The sequence below is a fragment of the Xenia sp. Carnegie-2017 genome, unplaced genomic scaffold (assembly GCF_021976095.1).
Source record: "Xenia sp. Carnegie-2017 unplaced genomic scaffold, XeniaSp_v1 HiC_scaffold_1, whole genome shotgun sequence".
NCBI classification, from domain to species: domain Eukaryota; kingdom Metazoa; phylum Cnidaria; class Anthozoa; order Malacalcyonacea; family Xeniidae; genus Xenia; species Xenia sp. Carnegie-2017.
The window spans coordinates 4,593,837-4,615,804 of record NW_025813402.1 but is presented as its reverse complement, the minus strand read 5'-3'; the positions used below and the strand labels follow the sequence as shown (position 1 = coordinate 4,615,804).

The 21,968-nt window shown below is 34.2% G+C and overlaps 2 protein-coding genes and 1 long non-coding RNA gene across 5 annotated transcripts; 2 read left to right on the top strand and 1 right to left on the bottom strand.

Annotated features, from left to right (window-relative positions):
- The first annotated feature begins 352 nt into the window (after positions 1-352).
- On the top strand, positions 353-1,086 carry LOC124443825. 3 transcript variants are annotated; one of them, XR_006947758.1, is made up of 3 exons: positions 353-406; positions 479-544; positions 1,024-1,086. It is a non-coding gene; the product is annotated as an uncharacterized LOC124443825 (long non-coding RNA). The 3 variants fall into 3 exon arrangements; XR_006947761.1 differs by lacking the exon at positions 1,024-1,086 and adding an exon at positions 723-739; XR_006947760.1 differs by lacking the exons at positions 353-406; positions 479-544 and adding an exon at positions 732-799.
- A 15,214-nt stretch (positions 1,087-16,300) lies between these two features.
- LOC124443743 lies at positions 16,301-20,022 on the top strand. Its single transcript, XM_046994262.1, has 3 exons — positions 16,301-16,714; positions 17,221-17,277; positions 18,163-20,022. The coding sequence occupies exons 1-3, from the start codon at positions 16,324-16,326 to the stop codon at positions 19,485-19,487; spliced, it is 1,773 nt and encodes a 590-aa protein (XP_046850218.1). The 5' UTR covers positions 16,301-16,323; the 3' UTR covers positions 19,488-20,022.
- On the bottom strand, positions 19,756-21,901 carry LOC124443784 (trafficking protein particle complex subunit 5-like). The gene is made up of 7 exons (XM_046994310.1): positions 21,777-21,901; positions 21,170-21,258; positions 20,929-21,055; positions 20,800-20,857; positions 20,620-20,679; positions 20,326-20,390; positions 19,756-20,209 (listed from the first exon to the last, which is right to left on the bottom strand). The coding sequence occupies exons 1-7, from the start codon at positions 21,861-21,863 to the stop codon at positions 20,111-20,113; spliced, it is 585 nt and encodes a 194-aa protein (XP_046850266.1). The 5' UTR covers positions 21,864-21,901; the 3' UTR covers positions 19,756-20,110.
- Positions 21,902-21,968: the final 67 nt, after the last annotated feature.

Genomic DNA, 21,968 nt, shown 5'->3' with positions numbered 1-21,968 from the left:
GTAATTGGTTTTATAAATCGGGGTAGCTATTTTTGGGTACACTTGCAAAATGTATCAATTCGGGAAGAAATTCAGACGCAATTTGACTTCTTTTACAATAACGTGGAGAGGAAAGGAAACACACAAAAGATGATGCGGTAGGAATTTTAAAGTGTTCTTTTATTGTTTCTGGTTGCACAAGTTCATATTAATTTATATTACACCACAGTTATATTAACAAAAGTATGTGTACAAATTTATTTATGCCCACAATGTGTGTGTAAGGAAAAACGATTATTCTGAGCACATTTTCCAATTTCAAGTCTGGATTCTACATCCTTTAATCACAATGTCATATATGTTAATAGAATAGCAGTGTGTCATATGAATCTCAATTTTTGAACAAGAAAATGAATTTGGGGATTTAGTAAGCCATATATTGCAAAACTATGTAGATATAAAAATACGCTATGTTTATGGTTTTTTCATTTATATGTAGAATGAACAAAGTGAAGATATTGCTGAAAATTATGACAAGCACCAAGAGTTAACCACCAAAACACAGGTTTTAATGTACATATTGATATTGTTCTCATGAAAAGTCATTGGAAATGGTTATATGTAGGACTGCTTTCACTAGAAAAACTAAAAATTTTGAAGTAATTTAAAGAAGGCATGCATTATTTCAACACTTATTAAAAGTCTGTACACATTTTAAATTAAATAATGGTCTTTATTTGTAGGATTCTGAAGATATTTTACCAAGCAATCTATCTCTATTATTACAGAGGAATCTAAACAACCATGTCAACATAGTCAAGTAGTTCTCACTATATAGTTATACTTTATACTGTTTACCACTAGTCATGTTTTTAATGTGTTATAAATTGACAATATGCTTGTTGATTGCTTATGCATGAAACACTGTGTAGCAAAACTTTATTAACATCTGGTAGAAATGTGCTCAACAAACATGAAAATTATATTACAATGGATATTTTGAAACAGTGAACATTAATAATTATTGTATACTTGCTCTTTCAGAGTCATTTGTCACCCACTGGCCACTATACTGGGCTATTGTTACAGTTTGACTTTGCATCAAATGTATCACGTCAGCAACTTTGTTGTTCATGATTATAATGCAAACAAAAGAACAATTATGGTGATGCCACCTTTATTTCCATAATTTCAATGTTGGGTATATATACCCAACTAAAATGATATTACTCAATACTCTTTTGCTGCTATAACCTGCATGTATTTTTCTTCAGCATAATTCATTTGTATTTGTTCATCGATACCCACCTATTGCTTGATGGCTCACGGTTGGATATTGTGCTGCTCATGTGATGCAAATAGAAAGCAATTTTGTTGAAGCCCTACCTAATAATATACAATTAGATCCTCAAAAAGGTATGTAAAATAGATGTTACTGAAATGAAATTATTAAAACAGGCCAAACAACATTTTTATTTTGTCGAGAGTACTATATCCCAGTTGCATACATATTAGCAATGGAAAATATCTGGTTGTGTATGATAGAAAGTTTGGTATTGAAGCCAAAGATTTTATTGAAAAAGTAAGTGTTGTGTGTTACTCTTTCAGGATATAAGGTGTCTGGAACAGCTTCACCCAATTTTGACTTACACTTACATACTATTTGTTTGAAGACCTTTGTCAAAGATGAGAACTTGTTACATATTAATCTGACATTGCATGAAGTGAATGTCTCAAATTTGTATTTGGCTTATTTTTTCAATGTAAGTTCTTCATATGGCGGGGAGGAAATGTCTCATCCTTAAATATCAGTTTATTGTACATTTCAAACCCTTGTGAAGTCATCCTTCTGTGTTTTTACAAGACCCTTGTGAGACATTGTTCTTATTACATGTGGATGTTAACTAGCATAGCTTTACAAGCAAAATATTGTTAAAACTTGTGAATGATTATTTACACAACATATTTATCTCATCCAATTTCTTTTTATGAATGCAGAACCACATCCATGATGCAGTCTGTTTTCAGTGATCATTCCTACCATGAGATAACCTGAAGAAGTATATTTTGTTATGTGAAAATAACTTTTTTTGTACAAACACACGTATAGTTTCTCAACCTTCTAATACCCCACAATTTGTTACCATACATCCTGTGCCTAAGTTCAGGAGCTTCTATAAAGCTATTAGGGTGATAACCAACAGGGCAAATTGAATTTATGACTATTGAGGTATACACATTCATACTCAAATACATACATAGCCACATATTCTACAGTACATACATTAAGTAGTATAAACTAAATGTATGACAAAAATAGTAAAGTCATATTCACCATTTGCTTTACGTGCCTGATATATATATTAAGCATTTCTAATGATTTTGTGAAGTCATATTAATCATAACACATTAATCTGCATACACATACATACATACATATTACACATACATACACACACATAATACAACCTTAAGATAAATGATTTTACATATTTTAGGACTTGTTTAGTGCAATGTGCAGGAGGTTCAGTGGATTGCTGTAAAACCAGTGAATAGTCAATGGGGGTTTGTACTTTTGTATTCAAGTAATGCCGCCCCAGCCCAGTTAAAATGTTGCAGCTGTTCGTCATATCATTGCATTCATGTGACAACCCTTGCAAAGCCATGCAAATCGTTGACGAGGATGAAATGGATTCTCCATTGGCACTTTTAAGTTTTCCTTGGAATTACACCAGATGCGAGACTATTTTGAATTGGCTACACTTAGCAAAGAAAAGGTTTCTTTATTTGAAACAGGTATGCAAGATAATCTGCAATGGTGAACATCCTTTTAGCTTTACATATACTATTTCCTTTATCGGTATGGTATTTAGCACTTTCTAGCATTTTGTAAATATTACAATTTAATTATTTTAGGCAATGAGAATGATGCAAGTTGATTTTACTGATCTTCCTGAAAAAATGGTCATAAAATTTTGGCGCCATCTGAAAGTGGTATTTGTTCTGTGGTGCAGAGTGGATAAACGTTCTATTCAAGATGAATGGTTGTACGTAGACTTGTGTTCAGTTGCGTACTTTTGTTCAATCCATGATGTGAAGGGTAAGTTCTGATTTGTTATAGGTTCTGATTTGTTATTGTAGACCTTGCTCCTCTTGTGCTACGAAAAGCATTATGATGGCATTGAAAACAGGATTGTATGGTTTGGATCATATGCACATCTCATGCCGTTCTAAAAGATTACATTCGGCTTTTCATAACGTCGAGGTACTTTTAATGAAAATTTGCCGAAGCATTTAGCTACGTTTGTCCATTATTTAATTTTCTCGCCCTATCTCTTTGAATGTTTTTTTCTTTTTATTCTTGTTCAGTTTACCTATGTACAAATATTATGTTGCGTATGTACAGCAAGTGTCTTCGGTAGTTTACTTCCTAAAGGAAATAACTTACGCCATGTTTGTCTCGCTATCATTGCCATGATACGGTAAGCATCATTTCATTTTCAGCTGTAAAATATGAATATTCCATTGAGATAGTGATCGCTTGTTTTATTGTTATTGAATTTTCTCTTATTAAGGTTGCTTAATATTGATTTTGACAATGTTTTTTGTGAATTATGTGGAAGAATTCCCTCAAAAGGTGGTGATGGATGGAACAACTCCTGGAATACAGAAAACTTTCTACCAAATAATTGAAGAGTCTATATTAATCTAACTATTCAATTGTTGGATGTCGTAGTTTCCATAAAAACGAACATATCAGTTTACAGGTGGATAGTTGCTTGTTTTGTTAGTCCGTCAACGATTGAAAAGCAATTATACATGTACTTGAAAAGCCATAAAATACGTTATTAAAGATCGTATTTTTACTGACTTGAACGCCAAAGATAATTAATGCCTCTTGCTTGTCTATATAAAATTCTGCATACTTTTCTGTCATTTGTTAATGCATGAAATCGTAAATTTACCCATCTTATTTGCAAAATAGTTTCCCTAAAACTAAAAGCACTCGCACATTTTGCCTGTATAAGTATCAGCAAGAAATGATCAGCCCCAACAGTACTGCATGATTTGGAGCAGAGCTTGTTGTGTTCTATTTGCTGACAACATCCAGGGAAGATAAAGCAGAGTAAAGATGAGAAGATGTCATTGACCAGGCAGAGTCTTTTGTGATAAATGCTTTAAAAGAGTCTTAAATGATAATGCTGTAAAGATAATTGATTTATTGTCTGCCTAATCCAGAGTTATTTAATTGATCATGGTCAAATTCTATGGATGGAGACAATGGATTCACTAAGGATGCCTTGAATGCTTTGAAGTTAAAAGTTCATGAACCAAAGAAAGATGCAAGAAGGTTGTGTGTGTTTAATGCCAATGAAATGTCAATTACAAACATGTAAATGGAAGGCCATAAAGTATATGTGTGTCTATGTAAACATTTGTACTGAGATTGATGATGATTGGATGTGATGTGAAGGAATCAAACTGTATAAGCCATTGGGTTTTATGTAGCTTAATGTTTAAATCATGTCATATCTTTATCAAAAATATTTTAGTTAGTGTTGTTTAATGTTACATTAATATCTAATGCACTATACTGGAGCATTAAAGATTCAGTGACGAAACCTTTAAAGTTACTTTCGTACTGTGCATTCTTCATTATCACAGTTTTGCTTTTAGAAATCAGTTTGAGCTTATTTACCCTATTGGAGTACAGAATGGAAATTTACTTCATATGCATTGCTGCTTTCTTTAAAGAAGTTTAACACTTTTCAAAGCTTTTCTACAATTCATTTATTTTTCATGTGAGTTGATGATATATATAGGTAATATAATCCAATAACTTTTATAATTTCTAAAGCTTTTAAGCTTCTAGCATAAAAAATTACACTATAGGTATTTAATCTCATTTGGTTATATTGTCTTTGCTATGACATATCTACTTGCACTTCACTTCATTCTTGTATTAAAAAACACTAGATGTGGATACTAGAGAGCAAAATGCACTACCAACTGCTTATGAAATTTATTATTGAGGTGAAAACTGTGTTAATCATTCAAATTGTAAATTTATACAAAATATAGGTAAAACAAAAACAAAGGAAAAGAAAGGTAGAAGTATTAAAACTAAAATGAATTATAAACACCATTGAACTTGGAAGCATAAGTGTTTTGATGATTATTTGCATTTTGCCCAATTCATATATATCAACAAAAAAATGTGCCAACTTTACAAGTATTTGATGCAGTTGCACTTCAGAACATCACAAAAAGGTTACTTAAAGTAATTTCTATACAATCTTGTTTGTTTTCATTTACCAAACCTATGTGACTTGAGTCCTTTTGAAATTTGAATGAAACTCAATTACAGAAAATCCGTAAATATCCAAAGATTTAATATTTACTTTTTAAAGAAACAAGTAAAACCCTACAATTTTATGAAAAAGCCATTGCCCATTGCATGAAAAGAAGCCAAAATAGCAATGATACAAATAAGCTAATCCTTTTCTCGTGAACCGTGGAGATGAACTACGATATACTTTTCAGCAGACTAAAGAGTTTAATCGATCAAACAGTTTGACGCTGGTAAGAAAAACGACGCACACGCATTCACATGTAGCCGACATAGCTCTTTCAGTCGATAGTTATAAATGCATCCCTCGTAGGAGTCGATAACCGACAACCACAGTTGACTCGGCTATGAATTTAAGGTTTAATTTTGATTTTCATCAAAAAATTGCTTGCCGAATCCCAAATACACACATACATTTTCTTCACTCTTTCCTCAGGAGGGAAGGAACAAGAAATTTTCGGAAAAGCGGTCAATTTCAGTAAATCTCAGCGGCAACGGACGAAATCCGCCATTTTGGCGTCATCAGATATGTAAGGCCGCGCTTGAGATAGCCGCTCCAGTTATTATAGAACTCAATGTATATGCCAGATTGATGCGATACATATATCGCAAGAGGTTTTGATAAATCTGATGCGAGAAAAACCAATTTTGTATGATAAAGTCACCCGGATTATAAGTGACTTGAGGAACAGAAAGAAATCATTGGCAAGATGTTTTAGATGAATTTAATAAAATTACGGACTTGGCGTGGATAGTGAGTATTATTGATATCCGCCGACAAACTTTATATCAAATCATTCATTTCATTACTTTTTAAACATTTTAGCAGTAATTTTTTCTTATAAAGAAGTAATCTTTTTCTTTTAGAGATCGCCATTGTTTCTAATCCGTCAAAATGCCGCTTGTTTATTGGCTAATAATGTTTTGGCTTTTGCAAACATGTTTTTTTGAAATTTTTCGTCGTGTCTGTATGCATTTTCAGTAACGAATTTTCGCTCTGTTTCGTCAATATAGACGATAGTGTGGCCCAGGCTTTAATTGTCTTAGAGATATGTCACACTGTTAGCAATCTAGTCTACTATATCTATGGTTGCGTGTAATTCAACTGCTGATTCTGGAATTCATGAAGTCGTTTTCGTGGCAAAACACCGTCTTTATCAAAAAAGAAATTTATTCAAAACTATGACTTTTCAGGAATGAACTGAGGTAAGAGGAAGAATTAGATTAAATAATTTCTGTGTTTTATTTGTTCCCGCATGAACTTATGTAATTGATGTGGTTAAAGCGGTTTTGTAATTTTGGAATATTGATATGAAAATTTTCACAGCAGACATATGCAATATTACGGTGGCATCAAAACACCACTGATTTCAATCTCGCACAAACGTATCATCACACCAATTCAAATTCATGACACTAAATTCAAAATTCCCAATTCGTGTCAAGCCAGCCTTTATGTGATCAGTACTTTATGTTACCTATTATTTATTATTATTTTAAATCTCTCGTTGATTTCAAAATGGAAATTGTCATTCCAAAATGCTTAAGTCGCACCGGGATAAATTTGTAGTCAGTGCGGAATTAATTGTGTTGTAGGTTGTAGCAATCAAGTACCACTTTAAACAAGGCTGATAAATACGACACGATAACAGAATTTTTGGCGAAATTTCATGACGTCCATATTTGTGATCGAACTTTGAAGAACCGCTTGAAAACTTTAGGATTCTCTCTAAAAAATTGAGGTAATACAATGAGTTGAAGTAAGAGAAAGAATTATGCGCGAACTTAGTGGACCAGGTTGTAATGAGCTGATATCGGGGAATGGCATATTCTTAGCAGGAAAGGATTATGATACGGAGGCAAAAGTTCAAGAGCTGTTAAGGAATTAGATCCTGAAGGTTGTGGAAAAGAGGGCTCATGTTTAAGGCAGAGAGTTTATGTAAACGGGTCCAAATTTTTGTCAGCACTTGGATGGATATGATAAACTGAAACTGTTTGGTTTCCCCAATCATGGGTAAGTAGACAGTTTTAGTTGTAAAATGTTATGGCTACATTTGATTGTCAAACAATAATCACATGTTTATACTTAAATTCTTTTAACTTAGTCCTGTTGTGCAATGGGTGCCTAAAAGTTACAAACTGACCAGGGAACCAAAATGGCCTGCTGAAAATGCTATAGCTGCACAATGTTACTTATAAATGACAACGACAGCAAATACAATGAGTACTTTCCATGTCATGGATCAAGCATGGCTTAGAGCTGCCTTTAGACTGAGACGCCTTGGATCTTACTAACAAATTAATTTACAGCATTGACAAAGACCATTGATGTTATACCTGTTTTGGATGATTGGCTTTTTCAAGGTCTGCATTTGATGGCAGAATATTGCAAAACGACTGTTATTACAAAAAAGCTGAAATAGAGCATTTCATTTCACAAAAATTGTTTTTTTAATTAAGTTAACATTGTTATTTAACATCAGTAAACCTAAAGTTTGTGGAATCTTTCTGATTAAAACATTGTATATAATTTTCTGTTTACTATGTCTGAATAACTGTGGTGACATCTTATAAAATTCTATTTATATTTTAAAGTAACAACCAAAAGATTTGCAGTGAATTAAAACCAACATTAACTAATGTAATGTAAACTAAACCATACTCTTGTATATGTCAGTTCAAACAAAACAAACAACAACATTTGTATACCAATAGTATTAATCTCGCCAGAGGGTTGACCAGTCCATGAATTTTTCTTTACACCAAAATTCATGTCAGTTATCTAGTTTTAAATGCCACTCTTGTTTACAACTTAGTTTTGTAAAATTAATGAGTTGCAAAACATCACTTTTAACATATTGGCAGAGTTGGTATCATTCCATGCAATTTCCTCTTTGTATCCAGATATGTAATAATCTTCCAGTGCCATGAGGAAATCTTGAAAGTTATCCATAATGGTGTTCTGAAGTACCATCATCAGAATAATCAGGGCACAGCAGAGAAAAATGATAATTAGCATCTACATGTGTGCTTCTTTCCCTTCACCAAAAATACATTTTGGCTACTTCTTCATTTTCAACGCCTGTAGCACACTGCAAACTTTAGCCCTTCAGCAAACTCTTTAAGAAAAGAATTTGTTTGCAATTATGCTCACCATTACAGTTCCTATTACATCATCAGTGTGCAAGCCATCTATAATGCCAGTACCCACTCAATGATAAAAATCTCAATGAGTATGAACATCTTTCTTTATACTTTCCAAGAGCTCAAGATAGCTTCAGTAAAGTGCTCTTTCTAGTACTAAGTTACTCATATCAATATTAGGATTTAACATCAAGTTGCAAGCACTTTCATCCCAAATGCAGTGGGGAGCTCCTTGAACAATGCATAGCAGCCAATTGACCATAAGCTCTAAAGTTTCCAATCTGAACATTGTACACAGAGTCAATTGGTGTTCCATTGAGAAACATTGTCAAACTCAGCCATTAGATTGTTTCAGACAAAAATTCTTTTAGACATGTGGTCCGAAATAATGCCATCTCTCATAAGTGTATTTAACTTTGAAGGACTTTGTTAATCAGATCTCTTGTATTCTCACTGCCATAAAGATAAAGATGGAAGAATTGAAGCACTGCATCATACAACAAGGAAAACTGTCCATTGTAGTCCACTTTTTTTCAATGCCTTTCATAAATGTGGAAAGATTGACATTGCCCAAACTTTATGTGAATTGGGAATGCTCATGGTGCTGGTAATTCCTCATCGTCAAGATGTAACTTTTGACTAGGCTTTCATCACTCAAAACTTGAGAATTAACTTGTGCTAAGATTTACTGAAAAACCTCACCTTCATTATCAGATGGACTCACTTAGAATCTCTTCCTGGCGGAGGTACTTTATTTGCATCCTTCCTCTTCCAGTAAAGTAAAATCAGTTTTGTGCATAAATGCAAAGGACTGCGTTATAATCTATTCCTAGTTCTTCTTTGTATTCTTTTAAAGCAAAACTGCTTTTTAGACGTTACTAACGGCGCATTTGACGTTAATATAAAAGCCAACTTGACGTTACCATACAGCCAACTTGATGTTACTACAGCTAACTTGACGTTACTATACAGCTAACTTGATGTTACTATACAGCCAACTTGACGTTACTATACAGCCAACTTAAAGTTACTATACAGCTAACTTGACGTTACTATACAGCCAACTTGAAGTTACTATACAGCTAACTTGACGTTACTATACAGCTTTTCAATGCTTGAGTCATTTCATATTGCGCAAACTTGACGTTTATACAGCTAACTTGAAGTTACTATACAGCCACTTGACGTTACTATACTACAGCTAACTTGAAGTTACTATACAGCTAACTTGACGTTACTATACAGCTAACTTGAAGTTACTACACAGCTAACTTGACGTTACTATACAGCTAATTGAGTTACTATACAGCTAACTTGACGTTACTATACAGCTTTACTTGATGTTAATATACAGCCAATCTGACGTTAATATATGAGTTAACTTGACGTTACTTTTCTTTGTTAACTTGACGTTACTTATACAGCTAACTTGACGTTACTATACAGCTAACTTGAAGTTACTATACAGCTTACTTGACGTTGCCTATACAGCTAACCTGTGTTGTTTATGTAGCACAGCTTATTTGACGTTACGTTTCTAAATTTGACGTTACTATACAGCTAACTTGACGTTACTATATTAGCTAGCTTGAAGTTACTATACAGCTTACTTGACGTTACTATACAGCTAACTTGAAGTTACTATGTATACAGCTTACTTGACGTTACTATACAGCTAACTTGACGTTACTATACAGCTAACTTGACGTTACTATACAGCTTACTTGACGTTAATATACAGCTAACTTGACGTTACTATACAGCTTACTTGACGAAAGTTTACTTTATTAACCGTAAAAGCGGACTTTATTAACCTGGACGATCATCATTTACAAACATATAACGATACTCCCGGGTTCAAACCATTTACTTTATTACGATCATTTGGACGACAGAGCGAACAACTTGCTAACGACTACATACGTTTGCAAGCAACGTCAAACGCATACGCCAACAACTCTGGTCTAAATCCACCGCTGCAAGGATTTTAACTTCGTTCCGGCAGACTTATAATTAAGTCCCGTTGAACACACAAGAGGCTATTCAGACTGTCAAATCCACCAGCAGACGACTGATATGAGCAGGATTAACGACTGTCACAGACGAATCAACTATTACATGAAACAACAAGAACAAAGACTGAACAAACTGAAGGAACTCATAACAACGACAATTTGATACTTTACTTCTACGATACAAACCATTGCAGAGAAACGAGCAAACAAGACAGAACACAACATCCAAATCAAATAACAACAAAACTTGAACGTTTAAAACAAACCAAAACACGTACAAGATATAAACATAACGATAACTGGGTGAGGAATATTTCTTCCTGCCCATTAGACGAAACTGAAACGCGACTACTATCTTACGGATAAAAACATCCATATAACACCTAGACGAATCCCGACTGAGACGATAGTATCAAGTGTCGAGGCTGTCCTAGCGTATCAAAGAGACTTGTCAGAGACAACCATCAGAAGCAGGATCAGAACGATCAAGACGATCAAGAACGATCAAGACAAGCAGGATCAGAACGATAAAGACGAGATCAGAAGCAGGATAGCCTCTACTTTACAATCGTCCTCCATACGTGACAACAACTTGACAAAAGACGAACAACAAGCACTCAAACGACTAAAACACGACAAAAACATCGTCATTTTACCAGCAGACAAAGGACGCGTGACTGTGGTCATGGACAGGAATGATTACTTTAACAAAATGGACACCCTTGTTAACGACAGACAAACGTAATAACAACCTCAAACGAGACTCCAACACCATCACTAGTACGCAACTTAATGACAGCAAGATCTTCTATGAGAAAAATCTAACATTATATCTGAACGTATTTACTATCGACTCAGATGTTCAGTACCACGACCACCCAGACTATACGGACTCACTCAAAACTTCACAAACCACAAATACCCATGCGACCAATTGTATTATCTGTGGTTCGCCTGCTTACGAACTTTCATAATTTGACTGCACATACTGCAAACCACTAACAAAACAACAAAACACAAGCCACAATCCACTGAAACTTTCATTAAAAAAGCTGCACTATACAAATACGGACAATATACACTAGTGTCTTTTGATGTGGAAATCACTATTCACCAGTATCCACTTAATCTGGCACTTACTAGTACAAATACCTCTAATACAAACACCACGGACGTACTGCCACACTGACAGAAGACATTATGGAGCTACTGGAGCTCTGCCTCACCTCGACTTACTTCCAATACAAAGGAAAACACTACAAACAATTACATGGGACAGCAATGTGCCTGCCCGTTTCTGTTGAAGTTGCTGAAATTGTAATGCAATCTATAGAGGAACGGGCGCTCACGACTTACAAACATGCACTACCGTTTTGGTTTCGCTACGGTGATGACACAATCACGGCATCATGCAGACGACATTGATGACTTTCATACTCACATCAACAAACAGAACAACTACATACAATTTATTTCAAAGATGTCGAAGAAAACGGAACTCTTCCTTTCCCTCGACTGTTTGCGTTATGACAACCAAAAACCATGAACAACAGTTTATCGCAAGCCAACACATACTGACCGACTACTAGACCAATCATCTTACAACCCTACATCACATGCGCCACTTTAATCAGAACATTAATAAAGACGCACAACCATATGTGATTCACAGGACGCTCTACAAAACGCAACTATCTCAAACGTGTTTTTGACAAAAACAACTTAACTCTGACTTTATCGATGCAACAATTCTTACAAACCCAACGAACAGCAAAACGAATAACTCGAGTGAGACAACAGCAACGATACCTTACATCAAAGGTATCATCTGAGACTATCTCAAGTATCTTACGACCATACAACGTACGTGTCGCCCATAAACCAATCACAACGTTACGACAAAATACTAACGAACATAAAGGACAAGAACAACCCAACGAACGACAAGGTGCAGTTTACTGAAAAAAACTGTTCGACTGCCACGTCATATATCGGGGAAACTGGCGAAAACTTAAACATAAGACTTTACTGAACACAAACGAGCTACTACTAAAAACATCAAAAACTAATCATTATTGCCGAACATCACCGAATCACAAAAGCACAACATTGACTGGGATTCGCAAAATGCATTACCCACAGTACTGAGCTATAGACAACGGTTTACATTAGAGTTGGTATACCAACTTGGAACAAACCCCTGAACAGATCACAGCAATTACCGGCACCTTACAAACGACTTATTCACAATACAAACAAACGATCAACTAAAAACATTACACTTCACACTAATTCACAACGACAATACACAATTGACACCCACACATTACAACTAAAAACCATCACACCTAAATCACACATCACAACTAAAAATAAAAAAAATTCACTTTACACTAATCCACAATGACAATACACATTTCCTGTACACACAATACAATGACGTAAGAACTAGATAACAAATACGGCTAACCTGACGTTTACTCCTCATTTGACTCTGAAGATGACTACCGCTAAGGTTGTCGAAACGTCAGTCAACAACAACAAAAACAGTCCTTCTCAGGACTTTATTAACCTGGGCGATCATCATTTACAAACATATATGTATACATCATTGTTTACAGTAGTTTTTGTGCTACATGTTATATATTCTTTGCCTTGCTAACGCTATATGATAAAAAGTCATGATAAAACTACAAAATAATGCTTTTTTAATGTTAATTGCCGAAACCTTCTTAGTGTTAGATCTATCATTTCCTTATCACGTTACGTTAAAATAATGTCTCTACAACATTGTTATTAACGTCGGTTCCCACGTTGCATTTACGTTCCTACGAGTCCACAAAAACGTTTAATTAACGTAAATTACAATTAACGTTTAATTACGTTCTCCAACGTTCCATTGTCCAGCAAAGTGCGAAGATCATATCTTCGTTTAATTCCAACGTTTAATTAACGTAAATTACAACGTTGTCTCAACGTTAGATTTCAACGTTTGCACCTGGTAATTATTCCACTAATAAGCTTTTCTTGAGCAAATCTTTCAAGGTAGGAGCAAAATTTGGCACATTATTGAACAAAGTAGTTTTTATCTTGATTTTGATGTACTAACCTGTTTACTACACTGTATAACAATCCATTTACAGAAACACCAGATGGCATTTATAAAACTCTTAGCATAAAGCAAACCTTTACACACCATCATCATGATTGTCCAAATCTGTCAAATTGTTCAGGCTAGCTGTTTAATACAGGTATTTTTGATTGTACGACATGTACCAAAGAGTTCATTAATTAATCCTGCACAGCATTTGATTTCAATACAGCTCTGTTCTTAATATTTGCTTCATATTTTCAGAAAAATATCATGAAAAATCCTCCATTTCAACTCAGTTGAAACAAGGAGTTTTAAGATATGCATATCTCGATAAGAATTGGTTGCTTTGCCTCGTCTAGCAAGCGATTAAAGAACAAATAAGACTGGATAAACCAGGGGCGGATCTAGGATTTTTCAAACATCAGTCATAAAACGTCGGAGGCGTTCCGCACCTGGGGGGGAACTGAGGCATTCTCCCCTGAGAAATTTTGAATTTCAGAGACTTGAAAATGCCGTTTTCAGCGTTTTAGAGCAACACAAAATGTATTTTGTGGGCATCGTTTTTGCGTAAAAACAACACATTTTGCTTTCGTTTTTTCAAAAAAAAAAATGAAGTGAACAATACTTGAATGTTTTGCCAAATATCTAGCCTCGTTATCATGCCAAATATATGAATGATTAGCATGTCTAGGAACGTAAAATTTATTTTACAATAATGCTATTCAAAAACAGATATAGTCTTTAAAAATTTCTACCAAGTTGTCAGGCATAGACCCCCCTAGATACCCCCATTCAAACCTCTATGTAATGAGTTAAGTTAGAAATTTGGTACTACAAGTGACAGTTCATAGATGTAGAAAAGCTCAGACTTCAAACTATGCAAGTTTATTGTTACCCTTTACCCATCTCCACATCACTGCCAGCAAATTCACCTTTTGAGAAAAAACTCAAAATTTTTTCTGCCGAAGATTAAGCAAAAATTATCAGAGTGAAAATTTGCAGTTAAGGACAGCTTAATGCCATAAATGTTTATTAGGCATTTCACTAGACTATTATCTCCTGTAAGTATATGCAAGGTGTGCTATATAGCAATCACTAGTAGCATTGTATTTGCAAATACAAACAGAATGTAACCAACATGTCTTTAATTATATAATTACATGAATGTTAAAATTGGTTCATGTGTCATGCTTACTGGTTATGATAAATATCTTTTCATATGATCAAAGCTCGTTTAAATGTAAATCTGAAATAACTTAGTTTAGAAATTATAATGATCATCTGAAAAATTACCTAGTGATCATGAAAAATACTTTGCTGTTTTGCCAAATTTCAAGGTTTATCTGCATACATAGAAGGACATTTTTACTTTATAGAAAATGCTTTTCATACATCAATAGCATTTTGGAATTTATGGCAAACAATCTGGTATGAGCCGTAGATTAACACACTTTTACATCTCTACATGAGGTGTTCAGTTAGAAAAGGGGACAATATGTGACACAGGACAACATCTCATGTATGTGAAATACTCAGGTTTAATAGCAATTGTCAAAATAAAAAGCTTCATGGATTAGAAGACTCAAAGTCACAGGTTATAGTAAACAGCTTCTCATGTAATCAATGTTAGTTTTCTCAAATCTAAAACAATATGAAGTATAACTGTCCAATGATTGAATGATCAATGATCATAAACTGAAAAGCCCCAAACATTTGTATATGATAAAGTAAATAATAGTATGGCGCCTTATGGCTACAGATTTTTTGTCCAATGAAATATATTTGCAGGAATGTAGGATTTCGCTGCCATATAACAGTAACGATTCCCCAAGCACTAAAGAAATCATACCTAAAAGTCCTTCGTCAACAACAATTTTAGAAGCATCAATCTGCTTACCATACGCTATATTGACATAAACACACTTGCTTAAATTGACTTTGATATATAACATTCATGCATACACTTCACTTGTCCTTTACTTACGATTTTGGATGTGAATTTCTGCAGATAAAACTCAAAACAATGTTGGCTTTCTTTTGAACATCAATGACTAAAATGTCGCTCGCACGATCGTCTTTGCCAAGCATTTACAATTTATCCATAAATTTCTTCACCCTCTTGAAAAAATTCACAGTTTGGACAGCAGCATTCATGTCAATATATCAATTTGTAAAAGATTTCCATAAATTCCATCTGATTGTAGTTTAGTTTCTATCATGCTTATAAAAATTACTATGAAACGATCAAATATTCAATTCAGACAGTGAGCTTGACTATGTTAGTTCAGTTGACTATCAGTCGAAATCCGTCAAACCAATCACAATAAAACAAAAATTCAAATAAACCAATTGTAAGATAGCAATTGGACTCCCTTATACGTCCGGCCACCCCTATTATCAGTCGAGACCATTCCAGACTGTCCACTGATCTGGCCATTGACCAATAAAATAAGCGTTTTTGGCGTTCATAGACTCCTTTATCCGTCGAACCAGTCAAGCCACCCCGCTTATCAGTCGGTTATTCCAGGTCAATTAAAATTCAACGTATCTGATTACTGACGAGATATTCTTTGCATTTATCATTAGTTTTCAATAATAAATAAAGCTGGATTTTTATCACGAAGTAAATGCGATAAGAAATTTAGAATAATTAATGCATTTTTAATTATTATGAATTGGTAATTTTTGAATTTTAAACATCAGTCGCGCGACGGATTTGACATACTCTAGATCCGCCCCTGATGGACAGTGCAATAAAAAATGAACCACAACCAAGATGGCAGCGCAAAACTGAAGACGAATTTTGTGAACAATCAGCAAAAGCATTGACACCAAATAGATTCGTCAACCGAAGCACCAGTAAAACACCTTCACGAACGCCAAATAAGAAAACGCCAGGCAAACAAAAAACTCCCAAAACGCCTTCTGGTGATCGTTTTATACCGAATAGAACTTCGATGGACATGGATTCATCTTACTTTAAAATGATGAGCAAAAACGAAAGGGAACAAGAGAATGAAGGTTGTGTGTCAAAAGATGAATACAGAAAGATCATGAGCGAAAACTTGAGTTCGAAAGAATTGAATGCCAAAGTATTGACCCTTTCCAAGAAAGCTCCAACTCCAAGAGAGGGCAAGTTTTGAGTTTAATTGCTACATTTGATAACAATGTGTTATTTGAATAGCAAGTCAAGAACATAGCATTCAACATCTGTAAAAGGAAATTGCCACAGACACATGAAACTAAAAAATTTCTGGCGATTTTGACTAAATTGAAAGCTTTATCAAATTTTAAAACTAAACAGCAAATGTATTCAAACAACCTTTGTTGACTTTTTGTCTCAACGTTAGACTTCAACGTTTGCACCTGGTAATTATTCCACGTTAAAGTAACGTCTATACAACGTTGTCAGTCCCGACGTTTTATTTACGTTCCTGCGAGTCCACAAAAAAACGTTCTCTCAACGTACAATATGAACGTTACTGCCACGTTGTCACAACGTAATTGTGCTACTGGGGTATCACTATCTTATATCAGTTTTATAATGAAGTTCAGTTTACTAAAAAATACTATGTAGTACCTGTAGAATTTGGATGATGTAGTTTTCATACTATTTTAACAATTGATTTATTTCACAGAAACTGAAGTGCTTACATCTTCTGATGGAAGGGATCATGTGATGTCTAATGAAAATGGTATAGCAAAGCATCTTTGTAATCATTGATTGCATTATGTCTTAATTTTTGTTTCGCACAATTTACTTGTCACATTTCATCCATGATTATAACAGTTGTTTCTTGGCAGACAAAATATTTTCTTTGTCAACAACCATAAACAATAAAATCCCCCCATTTTTCCAATATAAGTAGAAAAAATGAAAACAAGATGGACATGAGCTACATTTTTTTGAAAAAATGTAATTTCCTCACTTCTGACAGGACATTTGCTCCCTTCATATTAAATTTCCAGCACCATGGGAATAGGTGCTAGAAATTTAATACAGCTCTAAATAGTAGGTCTAAATTGTGATCTGGCTTCACCACAACTGTCAACCAATAAAATTAATCTTTAAAAATTTCATATCATGTTGGTCAAAGTAAAAGGAAATAGTATGGTCAAAAGAGTTTATATAGAAGTAGGGTAGATATTGGTCTAAAATAACATGACATACTCAACGATATTTACAAATTAACTATACTATAATACTTTGTTGAAATGATCTCAGTTGATGATTTTTCGTTCACATGTATACTTCAGCAGAAAACAATATGTACGAAATATCATCAACTTAAAGCATGTTGGACACTACATGGATTTCATAATGAATTAATGATTTAGAATTGCATTGTTAATGCTGAATCAAATTATGTAAGTTAAGAGATCTAACTTTACACATACTAAACTATAAAATGCAGTCATAGCAATCATCATCTCGGTCATTTTTCCGTGAATTTGGCACTATGTTTAGCAAGGAAATGATGATCAATGATGCAAACACAGTAACGTAGATAGTCCACGGTTTTAGTCCTACTGTAGATAAATTTGGACAAAAGCAAATGTTTATTTTTTCCGTTTTACAGATCTTACTCCATGGGAAGCGCTGAAAACATCAATCCTACGCTTCAACTATCGTTTATATTTTGCCCTGTTTCTGACAGACGCCCTTCCCACGATTTACACGACAGTTCGTATTCATTATCTGGGGCAGTTGCCTAACGCTAGTAGTTTGAATGTAGCTTCACAACTTATGTGGGTGACTGCTATTCTAGAAGTAATACAAGAGGGATTAGTCAAGCCTTTGTACTTCTGTATCGGGCAAACAATAAACATTGCTCGCGAAACTCAAAACAAAGTGAGAAGTGGATTGTTGGTCACTTTTTTGATATACTTATGTACTGCAGGAATTATCGCTTACGCTGCAGATCCCCTTTCCAAATGGTTAGCCCAAGATAAGAAGCTGATTAATCAGACGGTCACCTATGTACGCCTTGAATTAATCGGGTTAGTCATCTTCAATTTGGTTGAATTTTTCATGGTCGTGTTTGTTCTCCTAAATGCACAGCTGCATATTTATATGATCCTTATAATAAGGATGGCCTTGTCCATCATTCTTGACACATTCTTTCTAAGTGAATCCAATAGTTTTTCTCTCAAACTCGGCGTTAATGGTATAGCCTGCACAAACATTGCAACATCCACGATAACTTTCATTTACGCCATGGCTGTATTTTTCAAGGCCTATGGCTGTCGCCTAACGTGGCCAAATTTTGCTTGGCTGCGTTGCTGGTCTGGTGTGGGTATATTTTCTGGTGCAGATGCATTTATAAGAAACATGGCTTATCTTCTTATGGTTATTAGAATGCTCAATGTGGTGGAGAAGCAAGGAATCTATTGGTTAGCCAACTCTTTTGTTTGGTCATGGCTTCTTTTACCATATCTATCACTTTCCAAAGCTTTAATCCAAGATACATCGAATATCGATGGTGAAATTGATCACCGCATCAAGACATTAGCTTACTACTTCATTGCAGCGTGCATTGCTTTCTTATGGTGTGTCACTATTCCTGGGTGGAATTTTTTTTTTAAATCCGTTCTCAATATCAATGATACAAAAAGTGTGTTTGAAGTTGCTGCCATTATTGCTCCATTCTATATGTTGTATATGGTGAATACTTTAATGGACAGTGTCTTTTATGGAAAAGGTGAAACTCAAATGTTAGCGATACAGTCAATTATAACAAATATAATGGTGAATGGCACCGCTTTCGTTTTGTTTGAAACGAAAGTGTTTCATCCGTCATTATTGAGCATTACTTTTCTCTTTGGAGCTGGTGTTGCAGTGGATTCATTCTTAACTTTTGGCCTTTACTATTGGTTTCTCCGCAAGGTGAATTTCAAGTTATAAGTCGCTACGTGCGGTTGAAAAAAGGACTCAACTTATTTTTCACTTCAAATATATACAATTTTCTGCACAATTGAGACTATCGACAATTGCTTTTGAGCCCTACTGGCCTATGGATTAGAAAAAACAAAAATAGATTACTTTTTACTCATGAGATCGAACGCTCAAGACTGTTTTGCAGAAAGACATGCACGTTTCGGTTCTAACGATTTTTCAAAATTAACTAAAATACAAATTTTATTTTGTAGTAAAATGATTTCAAAATTTCAAGTTTAGTCCTTGCAAATCCTGCTTATTAATGTTTTAATCACACTATCACAGCAAGTGTTGTTGTACGTCAATCATGTAACTACATAATTTTCCAATAAATCATCGGTAATCTACGTATTTACAGAAATGTTATAGTATGTAAGTTAATCCTGTAACTATAGTAATGTTCTACAACCAATTTAACCCCATATTCACATCAATGTTCAAGTTGATTCATCGTGTGTAAAATGTGTAACAAGAAAATTTTCAAGGTGCTTAATTGAGAAAATTTTATGTGCTTCAATTACTTTACTGCGGTACAAATACAGTATTGCAGCGTTATCAATCGTCATTCTTTTCACCAAATATACTTTGTCTCATCTTGCATCAAATGCTTTGTCCCGAGCAATAACTGTTTCATCAAACTGAATCATAAATGTTGTTCCTTTGTGCCAATGTGCAGTCACAGTACAGGGCTGAAAAATTATATGATAATCATCACCAAAAGATTTGATACTTGAGGTTTGGGTGAAAATTGCTAGTTTCATCTTGGTACACACATATGGGGGCATAGAAGTATAAATATACATACAAAATTGCATCCTTGCAAAATCTCTTCAACAATTCCAGCAATAAAAAATGCACAATTCAATCCACCTGCAGATAATCGACATATAATTCAGCAATACAAATGACTATTAGTTATATATTATACTTAAGTCTTGAATTCAATATGTTTCAAACATAAATAAATAATGTAATGAAAATATATGGCACATTTTAATGAGCATGGAAAAAAATAATTTTGGGATACAGAGTCAAAGTTAAATGTTATTTTAGTGGAACTGCAACTGATGAAGTAAATCATTCATTAGCTAATACTTACCTTTGTCTTTTTGTCGTGATATAAATTTATTAACCAAAGGTTCTTTTTCAATTATGTAATCTATGAATGTTTGATTAAGGAAAGATTTCTGGCTAGTGCATTGCTATAATGATGTTGCATGCAAAACATGCCCTCATTTTAAGTTAAGCTTGCTGACTGAATACATTCCATTAAGGATACATGTCTTGTCATCATCATTGGATTGCTCCAGTTTGTCAGCCTCTTTCCCAAATAGTGACTATCAAGAAAGATTATAACTAAATAATGCCAAGACAATGTTGAAATTGGTTACTATAGCCACTAACTTACTTTCCATACATTGGTCTTGATCAATAAAAGAACATTGATAATTCTTGTCTCTCGTTTGTGTCCCTTTTCACGCAAAACTAGCACATCAAGTATTCTTGATCCTATACTTTTTCCCAAATCTGAAAGCCTATAAACACCACATTTGGCTTTGATAGTATGTTTATCTTATCTTTTCATGAAAAATATGAGAATGATTTTAATCATTAATTCCAAGAATCAAAATTGTGATTTGGATTCTTACTTTGTTTGCAAATCAGCAACAGTGGTGACTCGGTTTTGAGAATATTGGACAATCTCGGAGAAGAGCAAAGCAAATGAACTGATGTGAACCTATAAATTACATAAGATAATGCTCACTTAAACACCATGAAAAGTATAGCAAACAAAAATAGCTGCATTAAACTAAAGTTTAAAGTCAACAAGAAACTTGTCATATCTTTAAATTATTGACAAAGAGATGAAACCTTTCATGACAATGACAATTAAGTTGCTGTTTGCCACACTAAAATTCATGATATTAAGGTAGAAATTTACACATAAAAGAATAATGTGCCATGTTATGTTTATGGTGAAGTTCTTGGAGGAAGGCAAGGATAGCCAGTTAAATATGGAACACTGTTCTCTAAATGAGCTATTTCTCTCAAGGATTTTTGATGCTTATTGCCTTAAAGGTGCTGGCCTCATTACTTTTACAAGACTTCTTTTTTTATTCCTAAAGTGGAATATTTCATACTTTCCAACATATTACAGTGATCCTTGACTGATCCTACACTACAATTATTTTGTCCAACAGCAACAGAACAAGCTCATCAAATGAGAAATATTTAAAATATCGCATGAATTTGTACCTCATTTCGTCCTTTGTTTAAAGGCCTATCCAAAATACTAGGAGCTTTCTTGCTTATTCGGATTGTTGGATCATACTTATTTTCCATCTTACATCCGTCAATAAACCTGAGTAAAGAAATACTTGGATTTAGTCTCAAGTGAGCCTGCGTTTTAAAGAGAAATTATATAAAGTTATTGTCAGCGGCTATACT